Here is a 9,682-nt window from a genome sequence, read left to right on the forward strand (position 1 = left end):
AATGATGAAACAGGGGAAATATATGAGAAATGAGGAAAAGGAAGAAATATGTAGAGGAAAGAATAATGATTTCTGTTTCAGGATTTTTCAGGGCTTCAGGCTTCAGAAAGAAAATTCAGGCTCCTTCCCGCCATAGTGCTCGTGCTCGTGATGACTCGTGATTGCTCCTGCTCCGGTTGCTGTGATAATGATAATATGCTAATTTCCTGTTCTCCAGACAAAATAATCACGTTTAAATCAATTTCCCAAGAGTTTTCGTATAATTTGCAATTAGCTAACTGCTCTGGGACCAAAGATTATTTCCCGCTAAAAGTGCAGGGATTTCCTTCTCACGTGGATGTCTGTGAGTGATACTTTGAACTGTTCTATGTTTATTTATTTATTTTTTGTTTCAATGAATCATTCCGCTCACAAATTGCTACAAAATGAACAATTTGCACTAGACGACGAACACAAACTTCTTTTTTTCGCCGTCCTGCATTCAACAACATAGACACATTTTTGTTTGTAGTTTTCTCGGTGGTTTTTTGACGAATTTCTAGTTTTTTAGACTTTATAAAAAGAACAGATTATTCTCTACTAAATCCAAATTAATTAGCTTTGTGGAATTATGCAAGTCATTCAGAAATATCGATTTTCCAAGCGGCGTTCATAAACGCGCGCGCATAAGAGTGCCCGTCGGGAATATCGTCTTACTGATAATTATTTTCGATGAAAATTGGATTTCTTGGTGTCAAACGAAAGAAAATAATTCGCTCTTTAAAATGTATGAAAAAATTGTGATACTTGACCGATTCACTTTCGAGAAATTCTCAATTGAACTGAACATTGACCTACTGGACCGCACGCGGCGAGGAGCGATGCCGAGGGGTTATTATTGAATTGCAGGAAAAATCATTTTGACAATGAAGTGAAGAAGGAAAAATTAACAAAGTTATGAAACATTTAGTTTTTATATAATTCCCTAATTTACAAAATTTCAAAAAATTTTAATTGACACAATTTGAACAATTTTTCCTGTTTCACTGGAATGATATATTTTACAGAATTTTTTTTGAATAATCTGACTTTCGCCTGCCTGGAATCTGGAAACTGAAACAATTCTTGAAAATATGACCTAGTAGCATTCGTTTATAAACAGTGGCTCAAAATAAACCACCATAAAACATTACTTCATGAAAAATGGAAATATATTCGAACCAAATCGCTTCTTTTATGAATGCCAACAGGTTTTCAACGATTTCTGAAGACTGTAGAAATAGTGGATTTTTAAAATGCAAAAATTAAGTTCAAAAACGGAAGTTTATAAATTAAATGAATTATTGAAGAAAGTTATTCTTCAAATTTGAAAATCTCAAAATTTACACTAAGATGCCATAGAACAATTTTTCCTGTTTCACTGTGGAGTTATATATTTTACTGGGAAATATTCGATTGATTCGAACCTCTTGGTTTTGGAGTTTGAAAATCTGGTACATCAAATGAAATCGATCCCAAAAACCACTGGTAATACTAATTTATAAACATCCGCACAGAAGAAACCACCCTAAAACAGTACTTTATAAAAAGTGAATATTCAAACCAAACCACTACTTTTTATGATTTTCAAAAGGATTTTAGCAGATTCTGAAATTTTCGAAATTTAGAGTTCCAAAAAATACAAGTAACTAATTGTGAAAAATTAAATAAATAAAGTTTGAATACACTTATGAGAGAAACCTACAGCGTCTCAAACTGTTTGGTTCTTATATAATTTTCTAGTTTTATAAAACTAAATTAAATTAAATTACACTCCTGCGTTTTAAATATTTTCACTGTTTCACTCTGGACTTATGTATTTCACTGGAAAATTTTTGACTATTCTTTTCAAATTACATAAAAAATACATTAAACCAAAACACTACTTTCCACAAACCTCAAAAGGAGTTGAGTAGGCACCGATAATTTTTAAAATTGCGGATTTCAAAAAATAAAAGTAAAACAGTTATTGAAGAAAAACTTTTCAATGAGAAACTTTTAAACTCTTTGGCTTTTCTATAATTTTTTGGATTTCTAAATATATTATGCGTTTGAATAATTTCCCTTTGAAGTTATAGTTTTAATCACAACATATTGAATAACCCAAACGCCTCGCTATTTGTTTAAATATTTTTAAAAGTTCCTGAAGGACGTAAAGCAATATCCGTTCAGAACGAATCGATCAGAAGAAGCCACCATGAAACAGAATTTTTTTTGTAAGTGTTAAAACCAACTATTTCTTTTGACATCTGAATGAATTTTGAAAGACTCTTTAAACTTCGAGAATCGTGAGCAGGGCTGTGTGACATTAAAAAAAAAGAAAAAAGTGTACACAACACTCAGTACCATTCGGCTTTTGGCTTATTGGGCTCTCGGCTCATTAGGCTCTCGGCTCATTGGCTATGGCTCATTGGGGTCTAGCTCAGTGGCTGAAATTTAAAAATTAAGTAAGCACAACTCATTGAAAAGAAAAACACTTATAGTTTTACGAAATGTCAAAATTTACAATTTTGTGTTTAAACAATGTCTCCTGTTTCACTGTGGAATCATATATTTCACTCAAAATTTTCTGAATGACCTTGTGAAAGAATTGAATTACACAATAAATTGCTTTGACAATTTAACAAACTTCGAATATATTAAACGTACAGAGTTATGAACTGGTTGGTTTTTATATAATTTACTAGTTTTCACAATTTACACTATGATGCTGTTGAACAATTTTTCCTGTTTCACTGTGGAGTTATAAATTTTACTGAGAATTTTTCGAATAATTCTGACATTTCTTCTGAAAGTTTGAAAAACTGGAAACTAAATTTTCTCTAGCAATATAATTTTTTTAAAACCGCTCAAAATGAAACTACCTCGAAACATTACTTGAAGATTAATTTTCCAAATTTTCAAAATTTCAAATTTTTACACTAGCATGCGTTGTCCTGTTTCACTTTGGAGTTAAGTGTTTTGTTGGAATAATTTTGACTAATAGAAAAATTTGCAATTGAAGTTTAAAAATCTGAAAAATCAAATGAAATTACTATAAAACACAACAAGAAATACGAATTGGCAAACAACCGCACAGAAGAAACCGCCCTGAAACAGTAATTTATGAAAAGTGAATATTCAACCATCTCACTACTATTCATAAGTTTTAAAAGGATTTTAGCAGCTTAAGCCGCAGCTTCTGAATTTTATAACAGTGAACTTTAAGAAATACAGGTAAAACAGTTATGAAGCTTTTTTGCAAATTTAAAAATCAAAGTTGTAAAAATGGAAAAAAATATTTTGACAATTAAATAATAAAGTTTGAATATAATAATGAAAAACTTACAGAGTTTCCATCTATTTTGGGTTTTACTTTATTTTTCTAGTTTTCAAAATTTACACTATTGTATGTTTCAAAACTGTCCTGTTTCACTATGGAATTATATATTTTACTAAAAATTTCCTGAATGATCACTCCTCTTTTTCTATTTGAACAAATTTCGAATATATTAATATGAAACGTACATAGTTATAAACTGGTTGGTTTTTATATAATTTACTAGTTTTCACAATTTACACTATGATGCTGTTGAACTATTTTTCCTGTTTCACTGTGGAGTTATAAATTTTACTTATAATTTTTTGAATAATTTTGTGAATTTATCGGAAAGTTTGAAATTCTGGAAACTAAAATAAATATAAATACAACCACTGCAATTTACCATTGCAATGTGAACTTTCTAAAAACCGCTCAAAATGAAACTACCTTGAAACATTACTTGAAGATTAATTTTCCAAATTTTCAAAATTTCAAATTTTTACACTAGCATGCGTTGTCCTGTTTCACTTTGGAGTTAAGTGTTTTGTTGGAATAATTTTGACTAATCCAAATATTTTCAATAGAAGTTAAAAAATATGAAAAATCAAATGAAATTCCTTTAAAACACAGCAAGCAATACAAATTGGCAAACAACCGCACACAAGAAACCGCCCTGAAACAGTAATTTATGAAAAGTGAATGTTCAACCATCTCACTACTATTCATAAGTTTTAAAAGAATTTTAGAAGTTTTTGATAATTTTCAAACAATGGATTTTAAGAAATACAGGTAAAACAGTTATGAAGCTCAGTAACTGAAATTTACAAATGTAATAAATCAAAGGTGTAAAAATGGAAAAAAAAATATTTTGACAGTTAAATAATAAAAGTTTGAATATAATAATGAAAAACTTACATAGTTTCCAACTGTTTTAGGCTTTACTTTATTGTTCTATAATAGTTTTCAAAATTTACACTATTGTGTGTTTGAAAGCTTTTCTGTTTCACTATGGAATTATATATTTTACTGGAAACTGTTTGAATAATATCATATTTTATTACGAATGATAAGTACTCTTTCTGGGTTCGTCTCGTTTCACAAATTTGTTTAACTTTTCAAGTTTTAATTGTTTTTTGTTAAATTCTTTTATCAAATTAAGGAATCTAAGAATATCCGTTAAGAACGAGTTGTTCAAAGAAGCCGGCCTGAAACAGTATTTGATAAAAGCTAAAAATTGGAGAGAACGTTATTCTCAAAAGAGAACTAACCAGAATCTGGAAAATGTTGATGTCGTGTGTTTTTACTACTCTCGAATGATTTCCAACAAAAACTGAACGACTGAGAGCTGATATTTTTTTCTTCAAAAAACAACAACATGAAACAGTCGAATTTAACTTACAGACTTTTGGACGGAGGTGCTTGTGCCATGTATTTATGTGTGTGTTGGAGGCTCACTAACTGAAGCATACAAATTTAATAAATCATAGTTGTCATCGGAGAGATATCAGAAACATTATTATTGACCTCGTGGGAGAATGGAGTTACAGGAAAAATATATTCTGTCGCTTGTCTGGTTTTCAATTATTTTCGAAAATTCAAAATTTACACTATGAGGTTTGTGAACAATTTTTCCTGTTACACTGTGAAAGTATAAATTTTCTGGAAAGTTGCTGAATTGTTAGAATCGTTTTAATAACTGAAATGAATAAACAAAATTACGATGCCCTGTCAATTGAATAATATCCTTCGAGAACGAATTGTTCAAATGAAGCCACCCTAAAACAGTATTTCATGAAAACTGTAATTTTTTAAAACTTACATTAGAAATGTATTATGAATGTCAGCAAAATTTGAGTTGAACATATTTTTCCCAAAATAATGCAACATGAAACAGTAATAAAAAATTGACGGAAACTTCAAAAATTCAATTTTCAAACTTTGGGACAGAGGTGCGTGTTTCATGTATTTTATTTATTTTTACTATTTTTTATATCAATAGTTTGAAAGTTCAGATTTTCAAAAATATCGCAAAGATACTTACGCACAATTTTAGATTTTTCTTGATTTATTGTGCAAGTCAATTTTTTTCTGTTTCAATTTAGAAAAACAAATAAAAAAGTGATATTTTGTAATAAAATCGACTCAAACCACTAATATCCATTCATAAAACTCATTCAAAAGAAATCACCGTGAAACAATATTTAATTTAAGTGAAAATCCAAAAAAAAAAGTTCCAGATTATTTTACCAGCATCTGAAACGTTCTAAAATCACTATTTTAGAACGTTCACTATTTTAAACAAAAAGTTAAACAAACAGGAAGCACTGTAAATAAAACGATAATGTTAATTCAAAAATAGACTTTTCAGAATTTTGGGTTAATTATCACATATTCACTTTTATTCTTAATTTTGCAAGTATAAAGCTCTTGTTTACTAAAAATTTTTTGAAATTTTAATATTCAACGAGAAACTCTAAATTTCCATTTTCGAAAATTCAAAATTTAGTCTAGGTTTTTTTGAGAAATGTTTCCTGTTTCATAGTGCAAACAAATTTTCTACATTTGAGAAACTACGATTCTGCATCAGTATCTATTATTATGTCGTCCATTAAAAGAATCTCAAATATTTAATGAAAAACTTACAGAGTTAAAACTGATCCTTTTTTCCATAATTCTCTTGTTTTTGAAATGACAAATTTTCAAAAATCACGTAATGATACTTCAACAAAATTTTAGGATTTTATTGTTTTATTGGATGTTTTATAAGTGTATGTTCTGCTGTTTCATTTCAGGAAAACGAATGGAAAAATTAAAAGTTTTGATAAAATAACGTACAATATTCAATTTCCATTGTTAAAATTCATTCAAAAGAAACCACCCTGAAACAATATTTCCTTGAAAATCCAAATGTGGAATAAAAATTTCTGGTTAATTTGCCAGCATCTGAAACAATCTGAACTTGTAGTTTTCTCAACTAAAATAACTGTTAATTCAAAAATTCGGCCCACTATGACAAATGGAACCCAAGGTTTATTTTCAGTTTCTTATTCGTTAATATTAAACGGGAAACTTGAATTTTCTATAATTCTCTAGTTTCATGAAATTTCAAAATCAATACTCGGATTCTTTGGAACATATTTTCCTATTTTATTGTGTAGACAAATTTTTTGCATTGAAAAACTTTATTAAAATTGGCTGGTAATGAGAAATTTACAGAGTTAAAAAGTGTCCCGTTTTTTTCTATATTTTTCTAGTTTTTCATGAAAACAATACCAATATCAGTTGAGAACGAAGTGTTTATAAGAAGCCAATCTAAAACAGTAATACTTAAAAACGGTACTAATGGGTTTCGTCACCCCCAAAATGTTTTATTTTCTAAATGACAATTAACCACAAAACGTGAACTTTTTGGAACGACTTTTTCTCACGCTTCCAATTTGAAAAAAGAAAAAAAAATGGTTTTTTGAAAATTAAAATATTTTGAGGGGAGCAAAACCCATAAGTAGCATAAAAACTGAAAATAAATAGAAAACTTTAATCCTAAAAGGAAATCAGCAGATTCTCAATCTTTTTGAAGTTTTATCAAAACTTACAAAAAATCGAGTATGTTCCATTTATGCTATTGCATGTATTGCATATTCTTCTTTTGCTAATATTTCAATTGATGAACAAAATTTGAATCATTAATATTCACAGAGGTCCGAATTTTGAAAATTTAACATTTTGATTATTTACAAATTCTTTTTGGATTGTCTTGTTCCAATGTGTAAGTTAATGTTTTACTGAAAAGTTTAAAAATAACTCCCCAGACATTGAATTTGCATTTTGGAAAACTCGTCAATAAATTTTGAACAAACGCTAATAGTTGTTTTCTTTTTCAATCAAGGGGATAAAATTGTCTACAAACAACAATTTATTAATGAAAAACTCTGCATAGCTTCGTCATAATTGAAAAATCCATTTTTCGGAGTTCAAAGAAAAAATCAAAATAAAAGCTTGAAGCAGTTTTAAGTTATGCTACCATATGCTTAGGCATATCAATTAACTTTTCAATAATTCAATCAGCATTTCATAACAATATGAAAGAGTATAAGCCAAGAAGTGAAATTCCACAATTCGAGAACCGAACGAAACACCTTTTCAGCTGGTTAGCAATATAATTCTAGGTAAATATGAAACTCTCGGTAAACTTGAAAAGTGTAAATTGTCATCAACTATCATAAACTTTCAAAATGCTAAATATGATAATTAATAATATCTTCACAGAGTGAGAAGGTAATATATTATACAGTTTCAGATGATATATAAAAGTGTGCCGCGTCAGATGAGGGCAATGGGAATTCTTTGATTATCAATCGATCCTTGAATTTTGCAAAAACTTTTGTCGCACAGAAAGTGGGGCGGAGCGTAGCTTACGCAACACTGCCGCACGGGGTTTGCCTCCGCCCCGTTTCCACTACCCTTTTACTGTTGTTTTTTTCAGTAAGGTTTCAATTTTACTTGTTTTTTTCTTTTTTTTTTCGAATGAAAATGTTATCCAATGACGTCACATTTTTCTGGGAGAAAAATTCTCGCATTTTTTGTAGATCAAGCCACAATGAGACTGTCCGACACCACGTCATTTTTATAGTATGCTACAATAACGTTCCGAATAGAAAAAACTGCATGAAAAACTAAATTTCCGAAAGGTTAGAATAAAATTTTCAAAATCTATCTAACTTTCTTTTTTTTCAAGCAATAATCACATATTAGTTGAAAATTATTGTTCGCCTGATTAGAATTAAAATCACACATTTCAACACACAAATATTGAATTTAAAACACTGTTTCTAAACCTTAAAATACATATGGCCCAGAGTTATAATTTTTAAAATTAATAATATTTTTTAGAACTTAAAAGTACAAAAATTATGCAACTTTCTAAGTAGTTACATAAAGTACGACCATGCGGCCAAACCGGGAACAGAATTTTTTGAAAACTTTGGAAAAGTGTCCAAAAGGTTTTAAAGATGTCGAATGTCAATAATTCTAAAATCTGTGCATGTGTATTTATGAACAGTAAGAAACAGATGTTTTTTAGAACAAACTCAATAAAATTTGCCTTTTTTCGAGGAAAACAACTTGTAAAACACTGATTAATCTAGAAGATTTATTAGATTTAAACAAACATTATTAAAAGTGTCGTGACAGAGACCAATAAGAGATCAATAGCTTCTCTGAAGATTCTCAATTCGAATTCACTACCTCCAAGTTTATCCGAGGAACGGATTCTTTCTTCCAATCAGTTTTTCCAGCTTTGCGCGGCGTTTCAGAGAAGAATTGTCAGCTGGGATCATCTCGATCGATGAGAGATGTGCGACTGAAAATTTCCATGTTTCAGAATTGAGAATAAAATTATTCAAGCTCACTTGGCAGTTTGCATTCACTCGAACGTTTCATGTACATATTCACGTATGTTGTGTAGACAGGCACACTTTTTGTGTTGAATTTTTCGTAGAATTCACAGGTGAATACACTTCTGCCACCGACCATTCCATAAACAGCTGCCCGGCACCTCTGGAAACATTATTTATGGAAAAATCAACTTGGAGAAATTTATTTTGTTAAACAATATTTTTACCGTTTCAACCAAAAGTCAAAGGGTGACACAAAAGTTGAGAATTGTTTATCCAGAGTCGGTATAACTAATTTCAATTTAAAAAATTTGCTTACCTGATCTCTTTGGCACGTGGCCAGACATCTATCCTCTGTAGTATCATATCCATCAATTGCCATAGCGTACGGTCTCAATGGCACTGCCACGTCACGATCGGTGTAAACAGTGAAACAGGAGCAAAGGTAGCATGGATTTCCGAAATGATCTGGAATTTTAGTTATGTTGTTGGTTTATTGATGGCAGTAAATATTGACGCTTTGTACTACACATTTTCCTGGTTTTATGAGTACCGGAATCAGGCAGAAAAACTGTTTTGTGATAAAATAATTTTTAACTCATAGTTTAAAACTTGAAACCATAGCTTTTAATTTTTACAAAAAAATTTTCGGAAAAAATTTCTGTTTCAGATCATTGACAAAATCCTGTACTAATTGGAGTTATTATTGCGTATGGCGTATCAGTTCTGATAATCAGACTATTTTAGATTTTTACATAAACTCCTAAAATAGTAGGCGACATTTAATTCTAGAATAAAAAACTCACTTTGTCGATTCCACGCGGTCACTGCACCGAAAAGTGCAATAAAAAGTGCGAGTTGTTTAAGCATATCTTTCCGGATGATAATTCCCCACTGATCAAAATGATGAAAAATCTTCCCGGATCTCATGGGTTTTTATGCGATTCGATTCACATAGGGGCGTGGTATT

At 30.0% G+C, this 9,682-nt stretch overlaps 1 protein-coding gene and 47 non-coding genes across 48 annotated transcripts; 20 read left to right on the forward strand and 28 right to left on the reverse strand.

The window, feature by feature from the left end:
* The first annotated feature begins 1,062 nt into the window (after positions 1–1,062).
* On the forward strand, positions 1,063–1,083 carry 21ur-2841. Its single transcript, NR_058156.1, has one exon.
* Positions 1,084–1,438: 355 nt separating this feature from the next.
* On the forward strand, positions 1,439–1,459 carry 21ur-39. The gene has a single exon (NR_058157.1).
* A 29-nt stretch (positions 1,460–1,488) lies between these two features.
* 21ur-4418 lies at positions 1,489–1,509 on the reverse strand. Its single transcript, NR_058158.1, has one exon.
* 21ur-11029 lies at positions 1,490–1,510 on the reverse strand. The gene has a single exon (NR_058159.1).
* A 351-nt stretch (positions 1,511–1,861) lies between these two features.
* On the forward strand, positions 1,862–1,882 carry 21ur-7263. Its single transcript, NR_058160.1, has one exon.
* A 34-nt stretch (positions 1,883–1,916) lies between these two features.
* Positions 1,917–1,937, reverse strand: 21ur-8755. The gene has a single exon (NR_058161.1).
* Positions 1,938–2,157: 220 nt separating this feature from the next.
* 21ur-1095 lies at positions 2,158–2,178 on the reverse strand. Its single transcript, NR_058162.1, has one exon.
* Positions 2,159–2,179, reverse strand: 21ur-1477. The gene has a single exon (NR_058163.1).
* A 416-nt stretch (positions 2,180–2,595) lies between these two features.
* 21ur-15628 lies at positions 2,596–2,616 on the forward strand. Its single transcript, NR_058164.1, has one exon.
* A 173-nt stretch (positions 2,617–2,789) lies between these two features.
* On the forward strand, positions 2,790–2,810 carry 21ur-11750. The gene has a single exon (NR_058165.1).
* Positions 2,793–2,813, forward strand: 21ur-5707. Its single transcript, NR_058166.1, has one exon.
* A 9-nt stretch (positions 2,814–2,822) lies between these two features.
* On the reverse strand, positions 2,823–2,843 carry 21ur-13557. The gene has a single exon (NR_058167.1).
* Positions 2,826–2,846, reverse strand: 21ur-443. Its single transcript, NR_058168.1, has one exon.
* Positions 2,847–3,001: 155 nt separating this feature from the next.
* On the forward strand, positions 3,002–3,022 carry 21ur-4618. The gene has a single exon (NR_058169.1).
* A 28-nt stretch (positions 3,023–3,050) lies between these two features.
* On the reverse strand, positions 3,051–3,071 carry 21ur-8274. Its single transcript, NR_058170.1, has one exon.
* A 147-nt stretch (positions 3,072–3,218) lies between these two features.
* On the reverse strand, positions 3,219–3,239 carry 21ur-12796. Its single transcript, NR_058171.1, has one exon.
* A 232-nt stretch (positions 3,240–3,471) lies between these two features.
* Positions 3,472–3,492, forward strand: 21ur-9484. Its single transcript, NR_058172.1, has one exon.
* A 158-nt stretch (positions 3,493–3,650) lies between these two features.
* On the forward strand, positions 3,651–3,671 carry 21ur-6684. The gene has a single exon (NR_058173.1).
* Positions 3,672–3,708: 37 nt separating this feature from the next.
* On the reverse strand, positions 3,709–3,729 carry 21ur-6320. The gene has a single exon (NR_058174.1).
* A 156-nt stretch (positions 3,730–3,885) lies between these two features.
* On the forward strand, positions 3,886–3,906 carry 21ur-727. The gene has a single exon (NR_058175.1).
* Positions 3,907–3,934: 28 nt separating this feature from the next.
* On the reverse strand, positions 3,935–3,955 carry 21ur-1057. Its single transcript, NR_058176.1, has one exon.
* Positions 3,956–4,467: 512 nt separating this feature from the next.
* 21ur-9460 lies at positions 4,468–4,488 on the reverse strand. The gene has a single exon (NR_058177.1).
* Positions 4,489–4,635: 147 nt separating this feature from the next.
* On the reverse strand, positions 4,636–4,656 carry 21ur-9206. Its single transcript, NR_058178.1, has one exon.
* Positions 4,637–4,657, reverse strand: 21ur-4860. Its single transcript, NR_058179.1, has one exon.
* A 341-nt stretch (positions 4,658–4,998) lies between these two features.
* 21ur-7931 lies at positions 4,999–5,019 on the forward strand. The gene has a single exon (NR_058180.1).
* Positions 5,020–5,037: 18 nt separating this feature from the next.
* 21ur-7666 lies at positions 5,038–5,058 on the reverse strand. Its single transcript, NR_058181.1, has one exon.
* An 83-nt stretch (positions 5,059–5,141) lies between these two features.
* Positions 5,142–5,162, reverse strand: 21ur-5243. Its single transcript, NR_058182.1, has one exon.
* Positions 5,163–5,318: 156 nt separating this feature from the next.
* On the forward strand, positions 5,319–5,339 carry 21ur-2253. The gene has a single exon (NR_058183.1).
* On the forward strand, positions 5,320–5,340 carry 21ur-10051. The gene has a single exon (NR_058184.1).
* A 108-nt stretch (positions 5,341–5,448) lies between these two features.
* 21ur-4858 lies at positions 5,449–5,469 on the reverse strand. The gene has a single exon (NR_058185.1).
* Positions 5,452–5,472, forward strand: 21ur-13669. Its single transcript, NR_058186.1, has one exon.
* Positions 5,452–5,472, reverse strand: 21ur-1519. Its single transcript, NR_058187.1, has one exon.
* A 367-nt stretch (positions 5,473–5,839) lies between these two features.
* Positions 5,840–5,860, reverse strand: 21ur-15258. Its single transcript, NR_058188.1, has one exon.
* A 35-nt stretch (positions 5,861–5,895) lies between these two features.
* Positions 5,896–5,916, forward strand: 21ur-10271. The gene has a single exon (NR_058189.1).
* A 225-nt stretch (positions 5,917–6,141) lies between these two features.
* 21ur-1268 lies at positions 6,142–6,162 on the reverse strand. Its single transcript, NR_058190.1, has one exon.
* 21ur-10267 lies at positions 6,143–6,163 on the reverse strand. The gene has a single exon (NR_058191.1).
* A 410-nt stretch (positions 6,164–6,573) lies between these two features.
* 21ur-6794 lies at positions 6,574–6,594 on the reverse strand. The gene has a single exon (NR_058192.1).
* Positions 6,595–7,338: 744 nt separating this feature from the next.
* Positions 7,339–7,359, reverse strand: 21ur-14861. The gene has a single exon (NR_058193.1).
* On the reverse strand, positions 7,340–7,360 carry 21ur-4391. The gene has a single exon (NR_058194.1).
* Positions 7,361–7,653: 293 nt separating this feature from the next.
* 21ur-5115 lies at positions 7,654–7,674 on the forward strand. Its single transcript, NR_058195.1, has one exon.
* Positions 7,675–8,320: 646 nt separating this feature from the next.
* Positions 8,321–8,341, reverse strand: 21ur-462. The gene has a single exon (NR_058196.1).
* On the reverse strand, positions 8,322–8,342 carry 21ur-12903. Its single transcript, NR_058197.1, has one exon.
* On the reverse strand, positions 8,324–8,344 carry 21ur-4370. The gene has a single exon (NR_058198.1).
* Positions 8,345–8,456: 112 nt separating this feature from the next.
* On the reverse strand, positions 8,457–9,642 carry Y37A1B.7 (Apple domain-containing protein; the record flags this gene model as incomplete). The annotated part of the gene is made up of 4 exons (NM_070289.6): positions 8,457–8,678; positions 8,728–8,875; positions 9,032–9,180; positions 9,519–9,642. The coding sequence occupies 4 exons, from the start codon at positions 9,640–9,642 to the stop codon at positions 8,572–8,574; spliced, it is 528 nt and encodes a 175-aa protein (NP_502690.1). The 3' UTR covers positions 8,457–8,571.
* Positions 8,984–9,004, forward strand: 21ur-11946. The gene has a single exon (NR_058199.1).
* 21ur-6767 lies at positions 8,985–9,005 on the forward strand. The gene has a single exon (NR_058200.1).
* On the forward strand, positions 9,417–9,437 carry 21ur-10416. Its single transcript, NR_058201.1, has one exon.
* Positions 9,420–9,440, forward strand: 21ur-2393. Its single transcript, NR_058202.1, has one exon.
* Positions 9,643–9,682: the final 40 nt, after the last annotated feature.

Source organism: Caenorhabditis elegans, chromosome IV (genome assembly GCF_000002985.6).
Source record: "Caenorhabditis elegans chromosome IV".
Lineage (NCBI taxonomy): Eukaryota > Metazoa > Nematoda > Chromadorea > Rhabditida > Rhabditidae > Caenorhabditis > Caenorhabditis elegans.